At 32.6% G+C, this 25,614-nt stretch overlaps 1 protein-coding gene across 3 annotated transcripts in view; it reads right to left on the minus strand.

The window, feature by feature from the left end:
* The window catches only part of LOC140452546 (KICSTOR complex protein SZT2-like), a 177,480-nt gene that overhangs the window by 83,448 nt on the left and 68,418 nt on the right, over window positions 1-25,614 (minus strand). For all 3 annotated transcript variants that reach the window (XM_072546872.1, XM_072546871.1, XM_072546873.1), the window contains 2 exons: window positions 18,236-18,561; window positions 6,059-6,452 (listed from right to left, as the gene is read on the minus strand). In XM_072546872.1, the coding sequence (XP_072402973.1) occupies window positions 6,059-6,452; window positions 18,236-18,561 (720 nt within the window). The remainder of the gene's footprint in view (window positions 1-6,058; window positions 6,453-18,235; window positions 18,562-25,614) is intronic.

Raw genomic sequence — 25,614 nt, forward strand, 5'->3', positions numbered from 1 at the left:
CATTCAAGCACTAAAGAGATTTGGAATCGTCTTCGATTCGACGTCTTCTTAGATCGAAGAAATGTTCACTCACGTAATAATAAAACGCAGAATCGTAGTAAAGGCACTCGGCCAACAAGGTCTAGCAGGGGCTAGTGATGTAGACGGGATCTTCTTCCGCCGGGAGGCCAATGACAACGCAGTTAATTAAACTGTTTGTGATTGGCCGGCCAGAGTGACAATCTACGTCGTGATTGGTCACTTCTGGCAACAATACCAGAATTTATTTTTCTTACAGTATTTCAGTTCATACAGCAACAGCCAATTGGTATAAATTGTATTTTTTAGTATTATATAATATTGTCATGAAGCCAGACCTTCACTTAAATATTCTAGAACCTATTTCCGAATTCTTCGAATGTGTAGCAGAATAATCTCGAATTCATTACGATATAGCTATATATAAGCCGATTATTGTGATAGTTTTTAGTTTTTAAGCAATGTGTGTGTATGTGTGTGAGTGTGTGCGCGTGTATGTGTGTGTGGTTGGAAATGTGACTGCGCATTACTTAATCCATTCGCCTAACCAATTTTTGTTTTTTAAAATCGTTAATTTCTGCACTTTGTAATTTTTGTTTTAAATTTTAATCTGGCTAACAAATAGACGTTTTTACAACTTAGCTCTTATTTTTGTTTTTAGTTTTTTTAATTCATTTTTTTTTTAGTTTTATTTTCTTTATATTTTTTATAAATTTTTGTTATTATTTTTTTTTATGTTTTTATTTGGTATTTTTTTTGTAACCTTGCGTTGGTTAAAGAAACTTCGTTTCCTTTTTCGTCTATAAACAACTCCAAAAACGGAGACTTGTAAGGAAAATAATTCAGAATAAGTTAAATGTACAACAGTGATAGTGAAGAGACGAAATAAATTATAAAATTGGTGAATTCTGCAATAAAAAATAGAAAGTGAGGTTAGTACAAGCAAAATCGATAGCTTTGACTTCCAACTAACTGAAACTGCGACAAATCTGATTGCGACGGTGACTATGTATACAGAAAGTAGGATAAAATAGAATAGATTTAAACAAAAACAAAATTTAAGGGCTAATTAATTTAACCGCATATATTGAAATTATAGAAAGGACAGTATTGATAGGAGTCATTTCTCTAAACCGTAGGAGGTGGAAATAACTCCTTTCGCAGTCCTGCTACTTGCAAAAGATGAAAACAGTCTTACTAAGGGAAGTGTACAAAGAGCTAAGAAAATTGAGAAAAGTAAATAGAGAATATAAAGAAGAGATAATAAAATTAAAATAGTCAGAGATGAAAATAAAAGAAAATACAAAGCAACGTCCAAATGAGGTAAAAAATAGATTGGAAAGGCTTAAAAAGGAATCAAAAAGAAACAATATTGTAGTAACTGCATTAAAGATTGATGCAGATGAAGAGAAAATAAAAGATATGACAAATTTTATAATAATACACTTAAACGAGGAAGTTAATGTAGAAAGAGCAATAAAACTACTCAGCTACTACAGAAAAACTCAGCTAAAAAAGTTAAATGGGTATTAAAGGTATTCATGAATGATGATTTAACAACCAAAGAAAGAGAAATGGAAAAGATATAAACGAAAATTGTAAAGAACTCAGGAAAAACGGTAAAAGTAGGTTTTTAAAAGATCATAGTAGAATGGAATAGGGATGGGAAAATAGGATGGAGATGGGGAAAGAAAGACATTTTTAAAAATATTGGTATGCAAAAAAACGGGGAGTAGCGGAGAAGGAAGAGCGAAAAACGGAGGCAATTTTTGGCAAAAAACAAGGAATATACACGAATCAATTAAACCGAAGAATGAAAAGAATAAAACACATAGACACATCAAGTAAGAAAAAAAATTAGCATATCATTTGGAGCCTGGAACATAAAGAGCATAAATGGTAAAGAAATAGAACTAGTAGAGGAGTGTGAGGAAGCAGAATTAAGTATACTAGCAATATACTTAAAGACCAAGAAAAAAGGACAAGGAATAGTAAAAATGGAAAATAATTATACTTTATTATATAGTGGAGTATCAGAAAAGATTGAAAAAAACAGATATACTTCTGGAAAGCATGGTCAGAGAGAATGTTATTAATAGAAATAAATCATACATCAAGATCATCTATTTACTTTTCTCTTGCAATGCAAGAGAAAAAGAAAATATACGTAGCATTTCTTGACATAGAAAAAGCCTTCGATATAGTATCCAGACAGAAATAATGGAAAATACAAAGAGAAAAAGGAATGGATAACAAATTACTAAGAATTATACAAAAAATATACAATCAGAACAACAATGCCGTAATTAGTAATAATACAACATCAGATATGTTTAAAATAAATGGAGACTTAAGACAGGGAGGAGCACTATTGCTAATATTTATTGACGAAATTATTGAGGAGTGCATAACAAGGAATAAAAAACAAAATGAAGGGTATAGAAATCTGCAAAGAGTACAAATCTCGGAAGGAGTATTTGCTGACAATTTGGTGCTAATTGCAAAAACTGAAAAAGAACTTTAAAATTATTTGGAAATATGGAAAGAAGTAATCAATGAAAACGGAATGAAGATAATTATTAACAAAACAAAAGTTATGCAGATAGGAGAAACAAGAAATGAACTTAATATAGAGGAACAAATTGGAACAAGAGGAATTAAAGGAACAAAAATAGAACAACTTAAAACTTTTACATAGTTAAGAGTAATAATAGAAGAAACATGATCTCTAGAAGCAGAACCCAATAGCAGAGAATAGAAACCTCTACAGCTGTATCCGGTATCATCCAATGTACAAAAAATTCGTATGCAAAAAAGAAATATCACGGCATACAAAAATGAACGTGTTCAAGCAGTTTATAGACCTGTCCTGACTTTTGGGAGCGAATCATGGGTACCAACGGAACAGCAAAAGAGCAATAGCATACAGGCTATAGAGATGAAGTTTTTAAGAAGAGTTAAAGGCGTTACCAAAATAGACAGAATAAGGAACACATATATAAGGAACGAACTGAAAATACAATCCACATTCGAGTTTATAGAACGGGGACAATAGAGTTGGTCGGGTCATTTACACCGGGTGAAAGATACCATACCAGTGAGAAGAGTGTGGGAAGCAAAAATATTAAAAAAAAAAGAGGAAGACCAAGACAGACACACACACATATATACAGGGTGAGTTTTTAGTGCGACATCGGTCGATAATTCCATTATGGTATAGAATGTCCAAAAAACTTATTTAGAAAAAATGTAGCCAATGATATTCGGCGTGTCTTGTTAAAAATGAATTTTTCTGTAGAAGAGTTAACAGATATGATCTGGGTATTAGGAGAAAGTTCGAGAAATTGTTTACTTGCATCCAGAATATATCACGAGCGATATCCTGAACGGAGGAAGAAATCGCAAGAACTTTTGAAAAATTAATGGATCGTTTTGTTCGCACTGGGTCAGTTGTATATGAAAACAATAAGAGACCAAACCTGTTCTAAGTGAAGAAAAGGAATATGATATACTGATAGCTACTACTGAAGATCCCCACATCAGCACTCGTGAAATTTCACGTCAACATGACATTAGTCAAACTTCGGCGGCAAAAATCCTTCGTAAACATAAACTGCATCCTTACCGAATACAGTTACATCAAGAATTGACAGTCGATGATTATCAACGCAGATTACCTTTTTGTAGATGGTCTCAGCAGCGAGTGCAAAGAGACCGATTTTTTTGTCGATTATGTGCTTTTAGGAGGAGATTTGGCTAAGTGATTTTGTTAACACTCATAGTCAAACTAGGTAGTCTATAAATGTTTGGGGTGGTATTGTGACGATTATGATTGGTCCACATTTTTTTGACGATCGTGTGAATGGTGCCATATATCTTAATTTTCTAAATATTCATTTGCCAATACTACTGCAAAATGTACCGCTTAATATTCGACAACGAATGTGGTTTTTACACGACGGTGCTCCAGTTCACCATACTGCTCATTGTCACAAACATCTAAATAATAATTTTCCTGACAGGATAGACAGAGGAGGACCAACTGTTTGGCCACCGCGATCACCGGAATTCTCCAAAATTGATTTTTTCGTGTGGAGCTATATAAAAGACCTTGTATAACAGAAGCCTCCAACAACGCCAGATGATATGAAAAATAGAATAAGAGAAGCTTTAAGAAATAGAATAAGAAAAGCTTTAAGAATTGAAGAAGAAAAAGCATAGCATTAAAAAATCATCGTAATTACAGCGAAGGCTCAACTTTGAACGGCGTTTACTCAAAATTTACTTTTTGTTACTTATACCCCTTTACTTCTAGGGCCCTCATTTGTACCTAATACTTTAAAATATGGCCAACTCAAGTGTATTCTTAAACAGTAGTTTGCAAATTTCCAAGAAGAGCCGATGGGAATAGAAATTATGAAGATAAATGTATAAAACCTGTAAACACAATTATTAACTGCAGATTAAGTTTAGCTTAAAATATGTACATAATAATACATATAAACATACGTTTGATATATTCATATTTAATTTTTGTAAGAAATAGTTTTAGAAATAACTCTTAATTTTACTGATTCAATTGAAAATGATTATATAAGAAAGATTATTTATGGCACTTTAAATTAATAAGAAAAAACGTGTACATGAACGTACACATTTAATTTTATAGTTAGACTTTTCTAATCTGTTATTAAACTTTTGTGAGTAAAATAAATTGTGCATATGTACGGCTGCTGCCATTGAATAGTTTATACCCTTACATATCTGCTATTTGGTAGTGGATTTTTTGAATTTTAACCTCGTTTAAACGCATATTTTACGTCAAAGTGACTTTAATTACCAGTAGCGGACCCAGAATAGGTGGATTAAAATTAAAAAATCAAAATAAAATAAATCTATTTTACAAAATGTAACAAAATGGAAATTATAGAGACAAGTTTTTTTGAATAAAATGGATTATGTCCTTAATAACGCTTCCCATAGTTTAATTCTATTCCGTGGTATAATATTTCTTTCATTTAATTTCTTTGTCAACTCTGCCCACACATTTTCAATGGGGTTAAGGGATGCTCTCCTGGAAGGAAAACGGAAGAAAATTAACATGAGTTTCTTCCAACCATCCCCGAACATTTCTCAATAATATGTCTGTAATATAATCCTCTTAATTTGTTTTCTATATGAAAACAAACCCCTGGGCCTTCAGCACTTATCCATCCCCATACGTTGACTATGATTAAACCTATGAGTTCTTGGCCTATAAACTCTTATTCGATCATTTCCATTAATTGAAATACTTTTCCATCGGAATATGCAACGTTAGACCAAAAGATGTCTTCACAGTTTATTATAATTCATTACAGTCTTCTCTTGTGATTCTCAGTCAAAAAAAGTTTCCACGCAGCTGCTTAATTTATTAATGTACTTGCTTTAATCCTTTTACGTGCAGTGCGAATGCTTCCCGGAAACGCTGTCTCTTAGAGTTTCGAGCTGTGGCAAAAGAAGCTTCTCTTAGAAAATCTACTCATCTTGTTGCTCTGTGGAGATCGTCTGCACTTTTGAACCACCCAACCGTGCTATTGAGTGAAAATGATCCCATCTTTGTTTGATTTTCTAAATGCACGTAGGGCTCTCGTTCAAATCTGGAGCAACTTGCTTTAGTGACTAACCTTCTTCGAGTTTGGCAATGGTTCCTGTTTTTTGCGCATCATTCAAATGCATTCTAGGCATTTTGGACAAATTTAATAGCTTGTTATTTTATTTTTCATTACGCGCCAAATTTCTGACAATCACTTTTACATTTAGCAAATCCATACGACAGTGCGATATTACAATATTACAATATCAAAATGAACAAGTAAACTATTCAGTGATCGCAGTTGTACATTGACTGTCTATTATTTAAGTATTTGATTAAATCAATTTGTTCATTCAAATTATTTATTTGTGCATAGTAAAATGTTTAAATTCAAATATTTTGTAAAACCTAAATTATCACATTGTACCTTACCATTATACTTTACTTATTTAATTATTTACTTACTTAATATACTCTTCTTCGTAAAAATTATTTAGTTTAAATCTGTGATCCTCGTAAATGTCCTGTTTTGTCATAACAGAAGAAGTTTCGTCATAGTAATCTACATAAGCATTGACTAGTCTAGCAAGAGGAGCATCAAACACATAAATCGGCAAGCAAAGAACAGTTGAGCTATTTATAGGTACATCGCTGTATTGACTTTCCCGCGACGGAGATCTATCTACACTGTCTAAACTTTGATTCAGACTTGGAATGTTTGTACTATCGCTTGACAGAAGAGATTTGAGATCATCTAGTGTAGCTGGGGCAAATGTTAGTATTACATGGGTGACTGATATGCCCTTTACGAAGCACCGCCACTGAGAAGCAGTCTTTTCGTCAAATTGATGTGAGTTAGCTGCAATATTATTATTCATTTATACATGGTAAACATTTATAACTATTTATGTTACTAAATACATATACTAAAACTGGATGCAACCACACTATGAAAGTAAGAAAACTGCTAACTAAAAATATGCACATTGCGGTATGATGGCGGTCAGAGTGAGTCAGTGGACTCTACTATAAAGGGTTTGATTCAATCTAACACAAATATTTAACTGCTTCTATTTGCTCAATACTAAGAATAAAAGATCGAAGAACATGGGACGTCTTGATTTAAACAAAACGTGAAACTTTATCACGCATATAAAGGTACGTCTGTTTTATAAAAAATGAACTTTTATAGCCTTTATTTGTATGCAAATCTTACACAATATACCAGAGAAGTTACTGTTATAGCATAGAGTACTTTACACATTAGCGATATACAGGGCGATTAATTGAAAATGTTGAAAACGGCAGGGTTATAGTTCTTTATTCTTCTTTATTAGGAAAATTTTGAAAAAACTGTATTGGAACTTTTGATAGATATATTATGGAAGGGTTCAGCGGCGTACAAATTTTTTTAGGGAGTCTCACTAAGGAAATATAGTACTAACTTTTTTATATAGGACACCCTATATATTTTGACATTTTTGTTTGCATTTTTAATTGTCTTTCACCTGATATAACACATAATATATCTATTTTCAGTCGTTGAAGCTACTCTGCAAATAAAATATTTATTTGACATCACGTTTAAGACACTTAAACAAAACACTCAGTAACACATTCTTAGATTTTATTATGCGAATACTAATCATTCACAGTTTTATTTACCAGAAATGAGATCAACTTAAAAAATAGGAATAATTTACCAACAACAAAAAACTATTTAACAACCAGAATTAATTTTACAAAAATATTAAAGTTATAAATATTAAAAATCTCTCCGTTATGTTGTAACAATAATTGACACATTTTTCTTACAGGTCTTATACAATTGAGTATATGGACTGGCTTTATTTTTCTAAATGCTTTGTCATAATTCTTCTTTAGTCTTAAAGCCAGTTTTATTAATATTGTTTTTTTTAATCCCCAAATAAAAAAATCAGGAGCCTTTTGTTCTGGTGAACGAAGGGGTCACCTAACGGGACCATAAGTTTTAATCAACCGATGATGAAATTTTTCATTTAAATAATTTCCAACGAATTCGGAATTATAGGCAGGTGCTCGATCTATTAGAACCAAAATATATTCCTCTAGCCAATTATTCCTCATCAAAAATGTCATTTAACCTTCTGTCAGGCGCGGCTGTTCAAATTGATACAATACAAATGCTTTGTGCCAGTATATGTGTCTCGTAAATGGTCGGGGATTGTCGTCACCAGTAGCTTCCCACATCTCATTATTCTATATTCTACAGAACATGATCGGTCATTAGTAAATATTCTTTGCTAGAACGAAGACATTTGAATATTGTTCATTTTGATATACCGCGCCCAATAGTGTAACAAAATTAATTTTGTAAATTTGTGACATTTATTAGTTTGGTAGATATTATTTCTTTATACTACTACTACCTTTCGTTTTTTTTTTTTATTCAAAATTACATAATTATACTTACACTTACTTCATAAACATCAAATTGATTCACTGCGCCCGGTTGGAGATTTTTTTGTAAGTTAACAAATTTATATTTGTTTTATGTTTGTACAACAAACCAACCAATATTTTGAAAGTGTTAAATTGCCCTTCAAACACGATAGAGATGCCAAGCCTATAGACATTATTGAATTGAAAGTATTTATAGGTCTCTTATACTTTGCTGGTGTTCACAAAAGTAAAAGGCAGAGTTTGGAGGATCTGTGGGGATCCGACGGGGATGGTATTGAAAAATTCCGACTTCATGAACATCAAAAGATTTAAGTTCATTATGCGTTGTATGCGATTTGATGATCCCACTACCAGAAATGAAAGAAAAAAAAACGACAGAATTGCAGCAATTCATGACATTTTTACAGTGTTAGTGAACAATTCACAGAACTCCTATAGTTTAGGACACAACGTTACGATTGATGAGAAATTGGAATGCTTTCATTAACGATGCGGTTTTGTGCAATACATACCGAGTAAACCTAATAAATATGGTGTGAAAATCTACGTACGTGTGGATTCCCAGGTTAACTATCTATATAATTTGGAAATATATGCAGGATTACAACCTGAAGACCCCTTTCGATTGAGCAATTCACCATCGTATGTTGTTCTGCGACTTTGCCAACCTATTTTTCAGACAGGACGAAATGTTACTGCTGATAACTGGTTCACCAGTATTCCATTGATAAATGAGTTACGACGTAAAAACCTTTCTTACGTTGGCACGTTGAAAAAAATAAAGTCGAAAATCCACCTGAATTCTTTTCAAATAAGACGAGAGCTAATAATAGTAGCTTGTTTGCCTTCAAAAATGACACTTTGGTTTCTTACATTCCCAGAAAAGGAAAATGTGTAATTTTGGCTTCAAGTCTACATGAAGATTCCTCTATTGATCTTGAAACAGGGGATAAAAAGAAGCCATCTATTATCACCTTTTACAATCGCACCAAAGGCGGAGTTGACACAACAGATAAATTGTGTGCATCATACAACGTAGCTAGAAATGTTCATCGTTGGCCCATGGTGGTATTTTTTGTTACGCTCAATATTACTAGAATCAATGCTGAGGTAATATATTTTGGCAATGATCAAAATGTTATTCGAAGAAAAAAAATTGCAAGATTTGTCACATGCATTAGTTTTACCTCATATGGTTTGACGTAGTTCAGAAACATTAGGAATTCATATCGGCCTGCAACAACGTCTAAAGAATTAGCCCCATTGGAACAAGGAAAACAGAAAACAGGAAACGAACATGTTGGAAAACGCAAGAGATGTCATACATGCATTGGACAAAGACATTTGACTAAGTATAACTGCAAAAATTGTAAGAAATCCATTTGTCTGATTCACATAGACAGGTTTTGCAATATTTACAGTCAGATATTTATAGAAATACCACAAGATGACATAAATGAGGGAAGGGTATAATAGAGAACTTCACAAAAATCGGAGTCGGAGGACTCAATATGGAATCCACGGAATACTTATACACAAAAAGAATATCAGAGAAAATTGCTGGGAATGAAATATTAGAAAACGATAACATCGAGGAAACATCGAGCAAATCACTTGGAGAGAGGAAAGTAATGAACACTAACATATCAAAAGAAAACTCCATAGTTTAGAGAAAAAGTGAAGAAAAAAGGTGAAGAAAAGAAGAAATTATTTTTACAATACACAACAAACAACAGGCATACAACCCCTATAAACGAATCAGAAATAAAACGAATGCTTTGATCAGACAAATAAAAAGGGAACACTGGCAGAGCTTCTTAAAACAGATGGAACACAAAAACAAATATGGAGAATGATCACAGAACAAAGAAAAGAGATGAAGGAACTAATAAAAAAGAAACATATTCAGAAGGAAACATGGGCAAACTACTTTCGATACCTATTTGCTAAAGGTGTCGATAATAAACCACCAACACCAGAGGTGACGACAAACGAAGAAATAAATATTGAGGACCAAGAGGTAAAGGAAACATTAAGGAAATTAAAAAATATAAAATCACCAGGTGAGGACCGAATACCAAAGGAAATCCCAAAGTACGGAGGACCAGATCTGACCAAACAACTATTAAAACTAATCCAAAAAATAATAGAACAAAACAAAATACCACAAAAATGAAGATCAAGGCATCCTAATACCTCTCTTCAAAAAGGGAGACAAATCGGACCTGAAAAATTACTTCTTCTTCTTAGCCTTCTCTCGTCCGTTCTTGGACATAGGCCTCTCCCAACTCCTTCCATCGCTCTCTATCCTGAACAACATACACTTCCAATTTGTTCCGGCTATTTTTTTTATGTCGTCCACCCAGCTCATCTGTGATCTTCCTCTTGGTCGTCTAACTTTATAAGGTATCCAATGTTGTTTTGTAGCGTTCCAACGTTGGTCTAGTTTTGTCTTGCAGTGTGTGATATTCTCAACTTTTGTTTTTGATCTCACCCAGTCATTCCTCTTTTTATTTGACAGTCGTATAACTAACCTTGCTCTTTCCATTGCCCTTTCTGTTGTGGCTAGTTTATCCATATTTGCCTTGGTTAGGGTCCAGGTTTGACATCCATATGTCATGATAGGAAGGATGCAATGGTTAAACACTTTGCTCCTCAAATATTAAGGTATTTTGCGGTTCTTCGGTATCCAACTGAGTTTTCCAAATCCTGTCCATGTCAGTATTGCTCTTCCAGTGATTTCCGCACTTTGTCTTTCTTTGTCAAATTTCAGAATTTGGCCTAGGTAGATAGATATATTTCTGAACTTGTTCTATCTCACTGCCATTTATAGTTATACGTCTAGGATCGTCTGTGTTGGTCATTATTTTTGTTTTTGTCATAATCATTTTAAGGTCAATGTAGTGGAAGCTGTATGCGAGTTCCTTCATCATAATTTGTAATTCCTCGAATGTGCTCGCTATAATCACGATGTCATCAGCGAATCTGATGTGGTTTAACTCGTTGCAATTAACGTTGATGCCATATGTTGACCAATTTGTATTTGGAAGGTATCTTCTAGGAATAGATTAAAGAGCTTTGGAGATATTACGTCGCCTTGTCTAACTCCTCTCTTAATGGGGGTGAGATTTGTATTTTCGTCTAGTTGTACTCATAATTGCGTTTTCATCTATATTGTGTATTAGTTGCCTATATCTCGAATATATTCTACAGTTATTAATAGCTTGTTCTATAGCCCACATCTCGATACTATCAAATGCCTTTTCACAGTCTATGAAGGCAAGAAATACGGGCAGTTGGTATTCTTTTGCTTTCTGTATCAGTGTTCTCATTGTAAGCTGATGATCTGATGTACTTTTGCGAAAGCCAGCCTGTGCAGCCGGTTGGTAATTATCCATTTTGTAAGTCAACCGATTGTTAATAATTATCATAAACAGTTTATATACTTGACTTAACAACGATACAGGTCTATAATTCTTTAAATCACATTTGTCCCCTTTTTTGTGTAAGAGTACTACTAGACTCCAGTCTTTAGGGATTTTGCTATTATGGGGATATCTATTAAATAGTTCTGTTAGTATAAAGATTGTTTCTGTCTTGCTTGTTTTTAAGAGCTCGGCAATTATACCGTCATGTCCTAGTCAAGTTTTCGTTTCATTTTTTATGTCGCTTTTTAGTTCTTTTTTAATTGTTTTATTAAGATCTACGTATGCTTGAGTGTGGCCTTTGTTTTCCTCTAGTAGTTGTCTTCATTAGTTCTTTAGTTACGAAAAATTACAGTGGAATTATTAACAACCAAAGACATAACAAATAAAATTAAGGAAATTATACCACTAGCAGAAAAACAACAAGGTTTGGGGTTGGGAAGATCATGCACCGACGCTATATTTATAATGAGGCAAGTGCAAGGAAAATCATTAGAATACAACAAACCGGTATATCTATGTTTCGTGGACCTTAAGAAAGCATTTGACAGGGTTAAATTAAATGCCGCTATCCACTCATTGCACGAAAGAGGGATACCTCTAGAAATAATCGAAAATATCTACCAAAACAACACAATAAAACTAAAAGCAGAAGAAGAACTAACTGACCGAAATCAACGTCGCGATGAGATAAGACATGGAGGTTCCATGATTCCTCTATTGTTCAACCTGATCAGGGATTAAATAATAAAAAAAGTAAAAACTAAAAAGGGATACTAAATGGGAACAACTTAAAATAATCTGCTGTGCAGACGACGCAATACTACTCTCTCAAAGTGAAGATGATTTACAACATATGCTGCCCCAATTTAATATAACCGCCAGAAAATTTAACATGTTAATTTCCCAAAAAAAAAGACAAAATGCATGGTTATAACAGCAAATTTACTAAGATGAAAATTGGAGCTGGAGTCAGATAATGGAACAAGTGATGGAGTTAAAATATCTAGTCATCACATTATTTAGCTAAGGAAAGCTCGATGCGAAATTGGAAGATCAAGTGAATAGAGAAAACAAAGCCGCAGGTTGCCTGAATGAAACAATATGGAGAAATAAAAATATTGACAATAAGAATTTGAAATATTAAAATGATAGTAAAAATTATATAATTATTGCTTTATTTAAATATTTATTTTGAAACGTTAAACACTTAGCAGTGAAACAATGCAGTTTTCCAAGTAGGATCTTTTAAAATGAAAGTCTCTTAATCGTTTTGTAATGAAACATTGTAATCACAATTATCTATTGTAGGGTAAATATTATATTTTAATCAAATCATTATTTTTGTTTTCCTTCTATGCTGAGCTTTTTTTCAAGAAGAATTTTTTTGTGTAAAATGTAAGATAAACTTTTTCTCCATCTGTATAAAAAATTTTGGGACACACTGTGTATTATACCTCACCAAAAATCATTCTCTTGTTCTTTTAGTCATTAAATGGTCTGTGTCAATTATTTGAAACTCATTTTTTTAGATATCATATTAAAAATACCCGATATTACTGTGATCATCCACATATTGACAACATTGTAAAATTTTTAATATCTAGCGAGTATTTTTCAAGCAGACAATGTTTGTAATATTCCATCGGGTCCATTCCGTCCTTTTCTGGCAGAATACTTTCTCTCTCCGCCTCTCTACTGGAAGCTCCACCTTTTCACGAGATTCCTGTTGTACAGTAATTAAATTTAAGATAGTTGCAAACACAAACCCACATTTTTCATACTAAATCGACTTGTAACTAGTATTTTTAGTACTGAAATCAGTACTAAAATTAGCATAATGGCAAGCGGACCTTACGGTGATGACAAATTTGGTTGATATGAGCGCTTTAAACGTGACGTACATCCTCTCCCGTCAGCTGCACAGAAAGAATAAAGAGCGATGAAAAGGAGAAAATCAAATTGTGCAGTGAGATCAAAAACGTTAGTTGTCTAGTTAAAACTTATGGAAAAAAAACTCCTTTTTTTAATTATTGTTTTTTAATGCATTGCATTTATTTATAAAACAATACTTTTTAACCCGTACATAAAAACTTTATTATCACTTGTCAAAAATGAATTGTCAGATTATAACGATGAGAAAGCCATTTATGTATAATGGCCCCACGGCAGAAAAGATCATAACGATAATTATCCCTACGTGAACAAAGAGTGACTTCAGGTGGTAATAGATCGTATACAAGAACAATACAAAGGCTTCGTTGCTCATTCTCGAAAAACTTTATTTGAGGGTGGCTATGAATACAGGTGACAGATAGAAGATACATAGAAAACAAGCATATAACAGCTCAACTAAAAGAAAACAAGAAATGCTGAAACCAAGAACCCTTCAGAAAGGGCGCCAATAAATCTTAACCCGAGATTGATAAAGGATTAAAATCGTCATAAAACATCAAGTAATTCATAAGCGACATTATTAAAATTGACAGGTTTACCTAGCTGCTAAATATATATTATATCGTCAATAAAATAATAAACTTAAAAAATTTTTTATTTAAGACTCAAAAAACTAAAAGGGCACTTATTAACATCAATGAACTTATTGCTAGATTGCGGTCCTCGATCAAAACAAAAGATTATTCTAAAAGGAAAATCAAGCTAATTATTCCTTAACACTCTAAAATTAATGAATAAGAACTGCAATCTGTTAAGCCAGACAAAGCTTTTTGGGTTGTATTTGATAATATTTATTATAAATAACACTAACGTTCTCGTAGTATTAAAAAACTGCGTAACTTTTCAGTAAATACAAAATGAATCATATACTTTAATTCAAATAAATAAAACTCTCAAAAACAAACGTAATTTATTAATAATTAAAATAGGTACCAACTCAATAAAATGACCTATACAATGTGTCCCTAACTGATGGTAAAAAAAAAACAAGAATCGTCTATTCAAAATATGTACATTCACTACAGCACAGCACCAGAATTGTAGAAAGTGACTCATATTTTCAATGTAGACCTTTGCGGGAAAATGCGAGAAAAAGGAAATCGACGAGTCGAAGGCGTACGGTTTTTATTATAATATAATAAAAATAAAAAATTATTTTCTTATTTTATAGATGCCTTAGATAAAGAAAACTAAAATCCGTTTAAATTAATAAACTTATGACTGATTCAAGGATTAAATTTATTTCCTATTGTCAAATGAGATTTAATGACATGGGATTAGAAAAAGGGTCGTCTAGTAACTTTTAGCACAGGTAAAACTGAATTAATTAAACAATTCTTGGTACAAAACGGTACTAAAGAGCGTTCCAAGTTAAGAAAATAACATTGCGGAGATAAGGCCATGCATTTCTTATGGACGATAGAAGCGCAGCGATGCCACGATGAACACAAGCACGATTCAGGGTTGTATTATTTGTATTTTCGTTTCCACTATTAATGATTTAAAAGCAAATAAACGGACCGCTTGGAATGCATATATCTAATTACTAATTGCAACTTAAAATAATACGGTGTACGTATGTCAGCGATTTTATGTCGTTCTCTGAGACTACATAATGATAATAAGGCTTTGTGGTTCTTCAGTTGTTATTCCGACTTTACAGTTAAATGTTAATTGAAAATGGAAATTCGAAAAATATATCGACAATCTAGTAAGAGTAAACCGCATGCCTGAGAGTTTTGGCAACACTGATCTCCTTAAGCCTAATGTTATTTTCTTAACGTGGAACGCTGTACAGTAATAAATGGGTCACCTTAACTGAATATTTAGTTCCATAAAATATAAAAAATATGTTCAAATACAAACTAATATTATACATAATCTAATCTGAGCCATCTATGTAATCTTTAGATTCATTAGTAGTATCTTCTAGTAGTAAATCCACAACTACTGGGTCCATGGTAATTTCAATGAAGTTAAGGTTCCACATATTCTGCTCTTATTTTACTAGATGATCGATACATTTTATTTCGCGACGGTAAGATCACATTGCTGAAGGCATTATTAAGCAGATTTTTTACATAATTGAATTTGAAAGTAACATTGTTCCTGGCTACTTCGTTATTATTTGAGCCCACATCCGTTCTATCAGGTTTAACTCACAATGGTATGGCGGCAATCAGACTACAATTACCCCTCGTTCTCACGCCATTTCATCTACTACATATTTAATATTAAATATTAAATATTTATCTTTATAACACCGTGCTAAGTTTAGTAACTCGATTTTCAAAATTGGTTCATCGAATTTAATATGTTTTTTAGTAATCCAATCCACAATCTCGGCTTTTTTCCATTTAGTGGTTGATAACTGTTCTACATAACCGGCAGTGATATGAAGCATTGTCCATAACAATAACAGATCCTGGTTCGATTTTTAACAGAATATCTGAAAACCATTTTTTATAATGATCTGCATCCATTTCCTCCTGGTAATCTCCAGCCTTTTTAGAAACAAATGCAATTAAACCTCCTTCAACAAATCCTGAGTCGCTACCAATATGGGTAATAATAAGGCGGGTTCCCTTTCCAGATGAGGCTTATAAACCTTTCAACAAATCAGTTAAGAAAGTAAACATACTTGTCGTATGCTTTTCACATTTAAATGCTGCTAAATTTTTGTTTTTTTACCATTTCTTCGAAATTCTGTTATTTGTTTCAGATACTTTTCTGTGCCATAAAATAATTTCTTATTTTTCAATGGGGGTACTATTCCTCTTCCTCTTGAAATATCTTTAAAGTTCATTTCACGTAAAGTACGTAACAAAACACGTCTTGATATTTTTTGAATATTTTCATTAGATTGAAGAGAAGCAATTTTTTTTATAGTTGGTAATTCCTCTTTGAAATACAATTCATGTACTCTACGACGAATCGCCTGTTTGGTTGTATCATTCAATTTTATTTGCTTCCTTCCTCTTGTCTCAACCTTCAAAGTATTATTATCGTTAGTTTCATTGTTTGTTTTAATTGCCCTGTACACGCTTGCTTCGGAAACTTTTGTCAAAATACTACATAATGTAACTACATCGCTTACATTCATATTTTGTTCTCTGGTTCTAAGTCATTCAAACACATTTTCGATCATAGTTTTTTCTTCGGATGTTAAATTGTGACGTTTCTTTTCGATATATAGTTCACTATACTACTGTCAGTTATATTTGCTATTTGTCACCAAATTAAATTAAACTAAATTACTCACAAATCACAAAAAGTAAACGTAAAAGCTCCTTCACTAATAGTAATACTACAAACAATTCTATTTTTTGCTTTATGAAACCCCTGTCAGTACGCTTATGAAACCGAAGTACAGATAACAGACAATAAAATCGCTACCCGAACAATGGCGTTGTTGCCAGTTACATCGCTGTAATTTGCGACGATGTTGACTTCATATATTACCTAACGTTAGAGAAAGATATTAACTACAACATTGCAGATAACTTCCAGTTGAATCATACACGCTGCCAACGTTACATTTTTGCTTAGAACCCAAATCTTTGCCAAAACATTTGAACAGTTTAAAAATAGAACAGTAAAATTATTAAAATTGATTTCATATAAAATGAGATCTCTTTTATCTCAACGCATATTCTTTGAACAGTCAGAAGAAGGTTTTTGTCAATTTTTTTAAAAGATTAAACAGATTCTGCAATAATCCACTATTTTGTTTATTAAATAATAATTAAATTTTCTCCTTTTCTCGGAACAAAAATATTTTTTTCTATAGGGTAAACGTCCAATTTTACTTCCTACAAAAAATTATTAAATTATGAGTCATTTGCTACAATTGTGATATTTGATGATAAGATTGGCCAGCAGTGAATTAAAGGGCATTCACCTCCTCGGCCCATATGCAAACGCTAAAAGCAGGTAGGCGTTCAATAGTGACAAAAAGCAACGGTACATCACCCTCTTTTCGTCGGCAGAAAAAACGGTAATTTAGAATTTGATGAGATAATAAGGGCAGGTGTGTATTGAAACGTGTATTGAAAAAGCCGGGGAAAGAAATAACACCTTTCAATGAATTGGTAAACATTTAAGATGACTTAGCACAAACGTGGGTTTTTCACTACGAAACTGTACGGAAAAAATTAATTACGTGATATCGGGTGCCATTGTGGCGGCGAGCTAAGAATGACATGAAATCGGGGTTAGGTTAGTTATAACCGATCGTCGGATTAATTAAGAACTGAGTGGCAATATAGACATTTTTAGTCGTTATTTGAACTTGTTTTTATATTACACAACGGGTTTCAACTTAGACGGAATTTAATTATATGTGGGAGCTCGAAATTAACGCGTAGTCAGCGGCAATTTTACGCATTTTTTTAAATAGTCTAAAGACAAACAGGGTTAATGATATGGGAACTTAAAAAACTGCGTGGCGGCTTGGTATAGCACTGTCAAAAGTTTTAAGCATATTACGTTGTCCAGCACATAATTCATGCCATCTTTCGGATCTTTTATGAACTAACCATGATTTATTTAGACGGATTTATAGATTGTTAACGATGGCGATTAATTATTTATTTTTTTATTGTCATTTTGTGTTTTTTAGCTTGTTATTGATGTTCTCTAGTAAGTGTCGTCTATTAAGAACGAGTAGAGTACAAACAGTATTTACATGCTATGGACAGTGTTAAAAAAATAATACAAAAAGCAGAAGAAACTAAAAGAACCAAAACAGAACTACTACAGTACTTCTATGGCATATCTACAATGCAAAACTATTAAAGTTGGACTATTTAAAACTTACCATATGTGAGTCTTTCAGAAATAGGGCATACATGTGGATGTTTGTTCTTATGCCTCAGTAAAACTTCTTGTGTAAACCTATCAGAATCTTCTTTGGTGAGCTCTAATTCGTGGTCATGTAATAACCCTAAATGTTCTAGAAAGTTTTCTAATAATAACTTGTTTGCCTTATCTACACTACATTCTTTCAAACAAATCTTTTCATTAGTCTCTTTAAACATCGAATATAACAGTTCGGTTTGTTGGCACAAAGGCAAGATGCCTATTGGGTCAAATTTAAATGGAATGTGCTCGATTCTTTCCGAAAGGATAGGATACCATTGGGTTCTGGAAAGAATGGAATTATTTAGTAATAAGCTAAACATTTTAATAACTATTTGCATCAGTATGGTACAACTCAAAAATAATCGTTCGAATTTCAACATTAGCCAAAGTTAAAAATGGGTATATTTGTTATTAAGTTGTTGTACTAAAATAAGTTCGCATTTCAGGTTTAAAAACACTGTAACTGTTCTGTAACACAGAATTCAGGTACAACTTTATCGGTGTACATATCTGTAATAATTTTTTAGACTTTAAAAATAGGGAAATGAAATATATTTCCAGGCAACTTATCTCGTTATATTAATATGCTTTTCTAATATCAGTTGATATAATAAAACAAATGTGGGTTCTACCAGAAGTATTTATTGCTTTGTAAAATATTCTTAATATAACTTGTATAAATATTCTTAATATAATTTTTATGTCTTTTACTATTAATTAAAAAAAAAATAGGCGTGTCTGTGACGTTTGCTGCATCAAAGTCTTCACCCGAGAAGGCATTTCTATTAAATGGATATATTCCCTTTTTTTTTGGCCTGTTACTATATTTTTAATTGTAAAAGAGTTTTCAAAAGCCTCGCCAGCAAGTTCAACAACGTTATGAATGGTAATGGTAACCGGGATGTGAGAGCATTCAATCATTTTGAGCAACCTTACATTTTGCCTTAAATGACCCCATAAAAGATACATTTAACATTTGTAACCTATGTGTTCAATGCGGAGGAAAGGTGGTCATTATAATACCATTGATTTTTGCATAAATAATGGCTTCCCGCCATTATTTATTATGGTATGGTATTGCCCGATGCGCTAACAATTCCTACCATCGTAACAAGGTGTTCACCACGTTCGCCAGAAACATCTTGTCCCACTTGCTTTATTCCTTCTTTTAAAATTGTTTGGAGCTTGAACAACCGTCATTACACCAGTTTTGTCGAGATTAAAAATCCTATTTGCAGCGAAATAGTATTTCTGAAGAGCTCGAGTATAGTTGTCATACAATTCTAAAACATTAGTTTTATTGAAACTGGTAGCTCTTGAAAGACTTGTGTTTTCTGGTTTGCGAAATTATAGTGTTGAATGCCGCTTCATAAAAATAGGGCTTTCCAGCCTAAAAATAAATAACGAAAAATTATTAACTTTTACAGTGATAAAGTTACTTTAATGCATATTCGAAGGCCAATGTGCGTAGAATTTTATAAGTCAACCAATAGTTCATTTGTGAGCATTTTAAAATATGCCTTTAGAAGTTCTTCTTGTTCACGACTAAATACCTGCCGAAAAGTGTGCTTGGAAGAGAAGTTTTCTTGAGTATTTGTAAGAGTATCACGATCGTCCAGTTTTTTGAATTGACAAAAAAGTGCAGTGTGAGTTAATCCATACTCTTTGGCAGCTTTTCTTAGTGATAGGTCTTTTCTTTTTACGCATTCGATTGCTTTTAACATGTCTTCCTCGTTAAATTCTGGTTTGGTTCGTTTTTTACGTAATCTCTAACCATTTTAAAAGTCTGAAATAATTTAGTAAGGACAAATAAAATATTTTCTGGTATTGGGACACCATGAACCACTGTTTAAATGTGCTCCATTTGGTCTGTTCAATTGTGCCCCAACTATAAAAAAAAAATGACATCATATTTAAAAGATATTTATACAACTTACGTTACAAAAAACGCCTAAGCTACACGACTTTAATACAAAGTCACCCTATGAAATACAACCGGTACATAAGTCCGTGTATTTGTGGAACGAAAAAATTATCCACGTGCTTCTTTATAACCGAACACGACAAAAAAAAACACAACTGGACTATACACAAGCTACCGGTCGACTGATTTCAAATTTAGTTTGGAATGGTTGAACAAATGTTCGACAATGTTCCCAATGTTATACAGCCATAAATACTCGAACTGTTCAAATGTATCCCCGTTCAAAGGTATCCCCTCCTCCACTACTAGTTTATTTCTTACTATGTTCATTGATTTAATAAAAAAAATACATCTTAAGGTATGAATTTATGTTTTTAGTGTCATTAACATTTGAAGTGATTTTTTAAATTATTTTTGTCATTGGTCTTACGAGCCCCTTCCCATATCAGTTGGTCCAACGTTAAATTGATAAGAAAATTGACAACGTTAGATTGATAAGAAAATTGACAACGTTAGATTGATAAGAAAATAAATTTTAGAGAACAAAAATAAAAGCGCAGTTTTAAGCATCCAACAACATTTTTGAATTTCCTAATTATAGAAAATATTTTATAACGTAATGAAAACTATTGATGAAACAGAATAATAATAAATTTAAAAAAACACATAGAATATGTAATATTAACAAAAAAATGTGAAAGTTTACCACTGAGTTACATCCCATTTATTTTTAATGACATCTACAATTCGTCGAGGGATAGTTTTTACCAAATTCTGACAAAATTCTAATGTAAACGAATCCCATATTTCGTGCAATTTTTCCTTCAATTCGTTGATGGACCTGGCAGGATGTTTTCTCAAAGCTTTCTTCATTTCGCTCCACAAAGTCTCTATCAAGAACAAGTCGGGACTGTTAGAAACCCATTCCAAAACTGGTATGCCATGGTCTTCAATCCATTTTAAACTCTTTTTTGAGGTATGACAACCTGTGCCGTCCTGTTGGAAGACAAAATCTTCCGCTGATGTTAAACGGTGTTCCATAATCGGTAAAAGAGATTCTTCTAAAATATTCATATATTTGACCGTGTTTACAATCCCATCGATAGAATGTAATTTTCCCACATCTTTATACGACATCCGGTCCCAGATCATGGCAGATGCAGGAAATTTGACTTTTCTCTCATGACAGTCAGGATAGAAAGCTTCATTTTTCCTGCGAATGATGCGACTCCTACTTTCTCCAACAAACACTTCAAATCTGGACTCATCACTCTATTGTATTAAATCCCATTGCGACTGAGTCCAATCTTTATGCTCTTTTGGCCATCTTAGGCTATTTTCTTTTGTTGTTATGTTAAAAGTGGCTTTTCCTTAGCCTAAAATAAAATGAAATTTATTAAAAACAATTTGTACTATACCTACTTTCATTAAGCGATGCAGGGCGTATAAACAAAGATAAATTTAACAGATGATTGTTAAAGATGTTCCTAATGAGTCTACTCGTTCCGATAAGTAACGGTATAATTATGACACTTTATTAATCTTTTTATTTTCTCAACTATTAGTGTTTATTGCATAGTATATAAATTATTTTTATCACTGAATACATAGTAAGTAAAAAAATAATCCGATTTATAAAATTAATGAATATTTTATGCATACATGCAAGTAACAGTTCTTCGAGAATATTTAAAAACTAACCGAAATGTACATCTTTATTTCGTTACTGCCGACGTCGTCGGAACTCATACAGGTTCGGACACGATTTAATTTCGGTATTGAAATTTTGTTATTTGAATCGAGTTGTGAGTATATTTTTAGTCATCTTGATGGTTAAAGGACAATAAATTATATTTATGCTGTTAATGTTGAATTAGCAATTATTTGTTGTGCGATTTAAAACTATTTAAGTATATATTTTTATTTGTATAACGACCCTATCTATATGTGATTGTGATTACTGTAACAATAACCACGGATTTCAATAACTGATATTGAAACCAAAAATGTCCTCCACTGATTCTACTGATGAATTGGTTGAAAATACATGGAGTCCTCCTCGAAAACGAAGTAAAAGAAGCCCTCTTAGCGTTGAAGTTAAAGAAATCATTTTAAATGTTTTTAAATGTGAAAGACAAGAAAATCCCGGGTTAGTGGTTGAAGATATTGTGAAAAAGTGGCTAATAAAGTTGTAGTTTGTGATAGAAGTGTATTTACGGTGATAAAGGAATACAAAACGAATCATCAATTCGCTGGACCAAAAGTATGTCTGACCCGGAAAAAGAAGTTTGACAAAATTGATGATTTTGACAAAAATGCCATTAGAAGACTGGTTCATAATTTTTTTATGAGCAACGAAATACCCACCGTTGATAAGGTTTTAAAGAAGGTGAACGATGACCCTGATTTGCCAAATTTTTCGAAAACCACATTTTACCGAATATTGAAAAAACTTAATTTTCAATATAAACGTAGGGGAAGAAACGCTCTTTTACTAGATAGAGACGACATTGTGATGTGGCGAAGAGAATATCTTCAAAAGATAAGAGCTTATAGAGAGGAGAAGTGGAAAATATATTATCTGGATGAGACATGGTTGAACGCTGGCCATACAAAGTCTAAAATATGGGTAGACACTACAGTAAAAATATCAAGACAAGCTGTTTTGGATGGAATAAAATTGATTTAAAAAATCCTTCAGGTAATTTATTACATTATTCAGTGCTCATAAAGTTTTTTTGACATACATTTTTGTTAATAATTTTTTATAAATTTATATAATTATATATATATATATATATATATATATATACATATAGATATATATATATATATATATATATATATATATATATATATATATATATATATATATATATATATTATTTCAACATTATTGAGTAATGAGTATTTTTTTGCTCTTATTATTATGAAACTTTTTAGAATTGTACAAACAACTAAGTATAGTAAAAATTAAAAATAAAACTTATATTTTTTGTAGGAACTCTGTACATAAAATTGTTGGCAAAAAAATAAATTCCTGGGTTTTTCGCCCTATATAAATGGTTTCTATTATCGGATATCAACTAAAACAATCAGGTTCTTTGTCGAGCACTTTTGCAAAATTAAAATATAAATTTCGTATTTTATAAGATATATTATTCTTACTAAACAAAAAGATAATCCCAAATGCGGCCCTGTTGCAGGTCTACACGTAGTAATGTTTACATCTCCCTGCATCGGTTAATGAATTTTACTATAATTTTTTCAACTATAAAACTTACTTTGTAAGGACCAAATCCTAATTTGTGGGCCTCTCGGTGACATGTTGATCTAGAAACTTGTCTTCCAATACCGTCACTCCATAAAACGTTTAGCTCCATATAATTTGCTCGTCGATTTTTCAATATAATGCGTCTTAATGCCCTTTGATCTGCTTCGGTTATTTTACTTTTTCGTACATTTCTAGGTTTTGTCAGGACCGAACCTGTAGTTTTGTAGCTTCTGAGTATATTTCTTACACTATAGCGTGACAATTGAAACATATTCGCGATTTCCGAATTGGATTCAACAGAATTAAAAAATCTAATAATGATTGAACACATTTCTCATCAATAACTTTACCTCGACTCACTGTACAATCCACAAACGCAAAAAGCTTTACAATACTACAAAATACATTTGACATTAACTGAAAATATTATTGTTTTGATGTTATTTTTCCGTAGCTACCTCTGGATTTAACGTAATTATGAAAAAATCAACGTATGTTGACATAAGTGAATGCATAGTCAGGGTTTAGTGATTTTTTTTATTGTTGAAAATAAATAAAAAACCATAAGGGTAATGTTTTTAATAAATATTAATAAAAATGTCATATTAATTAATATGTGTTTTGTATAAAACTTAATGAGGTCGCTGGTTAAATGATAATAGATAAATAATAATAAAGATAAAAATGCAGTATTTTGTTGGTAAATCAATTAGCGAAAAATAGCAAATAAAACTGTCAATAAATTAGGAAAGAAACTGGTCTTACTCATTATTAATGTTTGTACAGAGAATATCGACTTACCCTTTGAAATATTGATGTCGTAGCCAAGGAAATCTCGTTGGTACCGTCGGGGTGCCGGCCGGCGCTCGATGGCGGAGAACCTATCACGCACTAGGTCTGTTTTGTTCGATGTCTTGAGATGAAGTGGCTTGAGTTGAGACTTAAGACGGTCAGAAACCACCCTCCTAACCGTTGCGTGTGGTCTGTATACCAAGAGGGTACACCAATAAATCACTCTATTGTGTTGCGATAATTGTTCTGGTAATACGAACCGTACACTTGTTTCTATATTGGCGACACAAAAGAAGTCAAATTCTTCGTACTTCAACATAATAGATGAGACGACCAGATTTTACAATTTTACGAAATAACAGGAAATAATATATTTTACCAAAGTCGTTAGGATACAGTATTGAATTTAGATCACATTACAGGACCGTAACAGAAATATTAATAGTAAAAATATGAAAAGAAATAGTACATACTTTCCCAAACATTCTCCCGCGTCAAAAACGAATGTTTTTAAGAACAGCTGAAAGGATAAGTATAAAGAATAGACATGAAAAGATCGATATACTAATAAAGAACTAAGTAAGAATAACATATGAATTGACAAATAAGCGGCGGTCATATTTTGACCACAGACCATTGTTGGATGTCGTCTGACCCTGTGCTCAGATTAACAACGCGTACAATGTCATCAATTAGAAAAGAATAACGTCGAATCAGTAGAATTTTTTCGACCGACTAAACTAGAAAGACTGTGTCATACACAATACTGTTGGCCCCTTTTCCTATAAGAATTCCGTGGGGTGCGAAAAGACAAGAAGAAGAATAGCGTCGAAATCTCGGCGTAATGATATTTCGACGAGCTCCACGGTAGGAAAATGCCAGTTTGTTGAAAATTCTAATAATTGCGCCAGTGATAAAACACGACTAACACAATCAGAGAGGTGTTGATTAGAAGGCATTTAATGCCGAGTAAAGTGTGGTATCAGTTCTTGTATGTGTTTGATACGATTGCCAATTTGGGGTAGAAAAATTAGCTCAAGGGAGCGCAATCGTCGATATCGGAATCGAAATATCGGAAGATCGGACGAACAACCCTTTGACAAAAGTGACTAGATCAGCCAGCATTATGGCTGCCAGGAGTTCCAATCTTGTCGAGACAGAGCGAGCATGAAAATTGGACTAGACTCGTTGACAAAAGTGACTAGATCCGTCAGCAGTATAGCTGCCAAGAGCTCCGATCTCACGATAGCTGTTCCTGTATAGAAATAACACTAGAAATGTAACACATACAAATACAGAGGTCAGATGTATCTGTTCAGATGTTTCATCATCCCAGGATACATTG

This window comes from Diabrotica undecimpunctata, chromosome 10, assembly GCF_040954645.1.
Source record: "Diabrotica undecimpunctata isolate CICGRU chromosome 10, icDiaUnde3, whole genome shotgun sequence".
Lineage (NCBI taxonomy): Eukaryota > Metazoa > Arthropoda > Insecta > Coleoptera > Chrysomelidae > Diabrotica > Diabrotica undecimpunctata.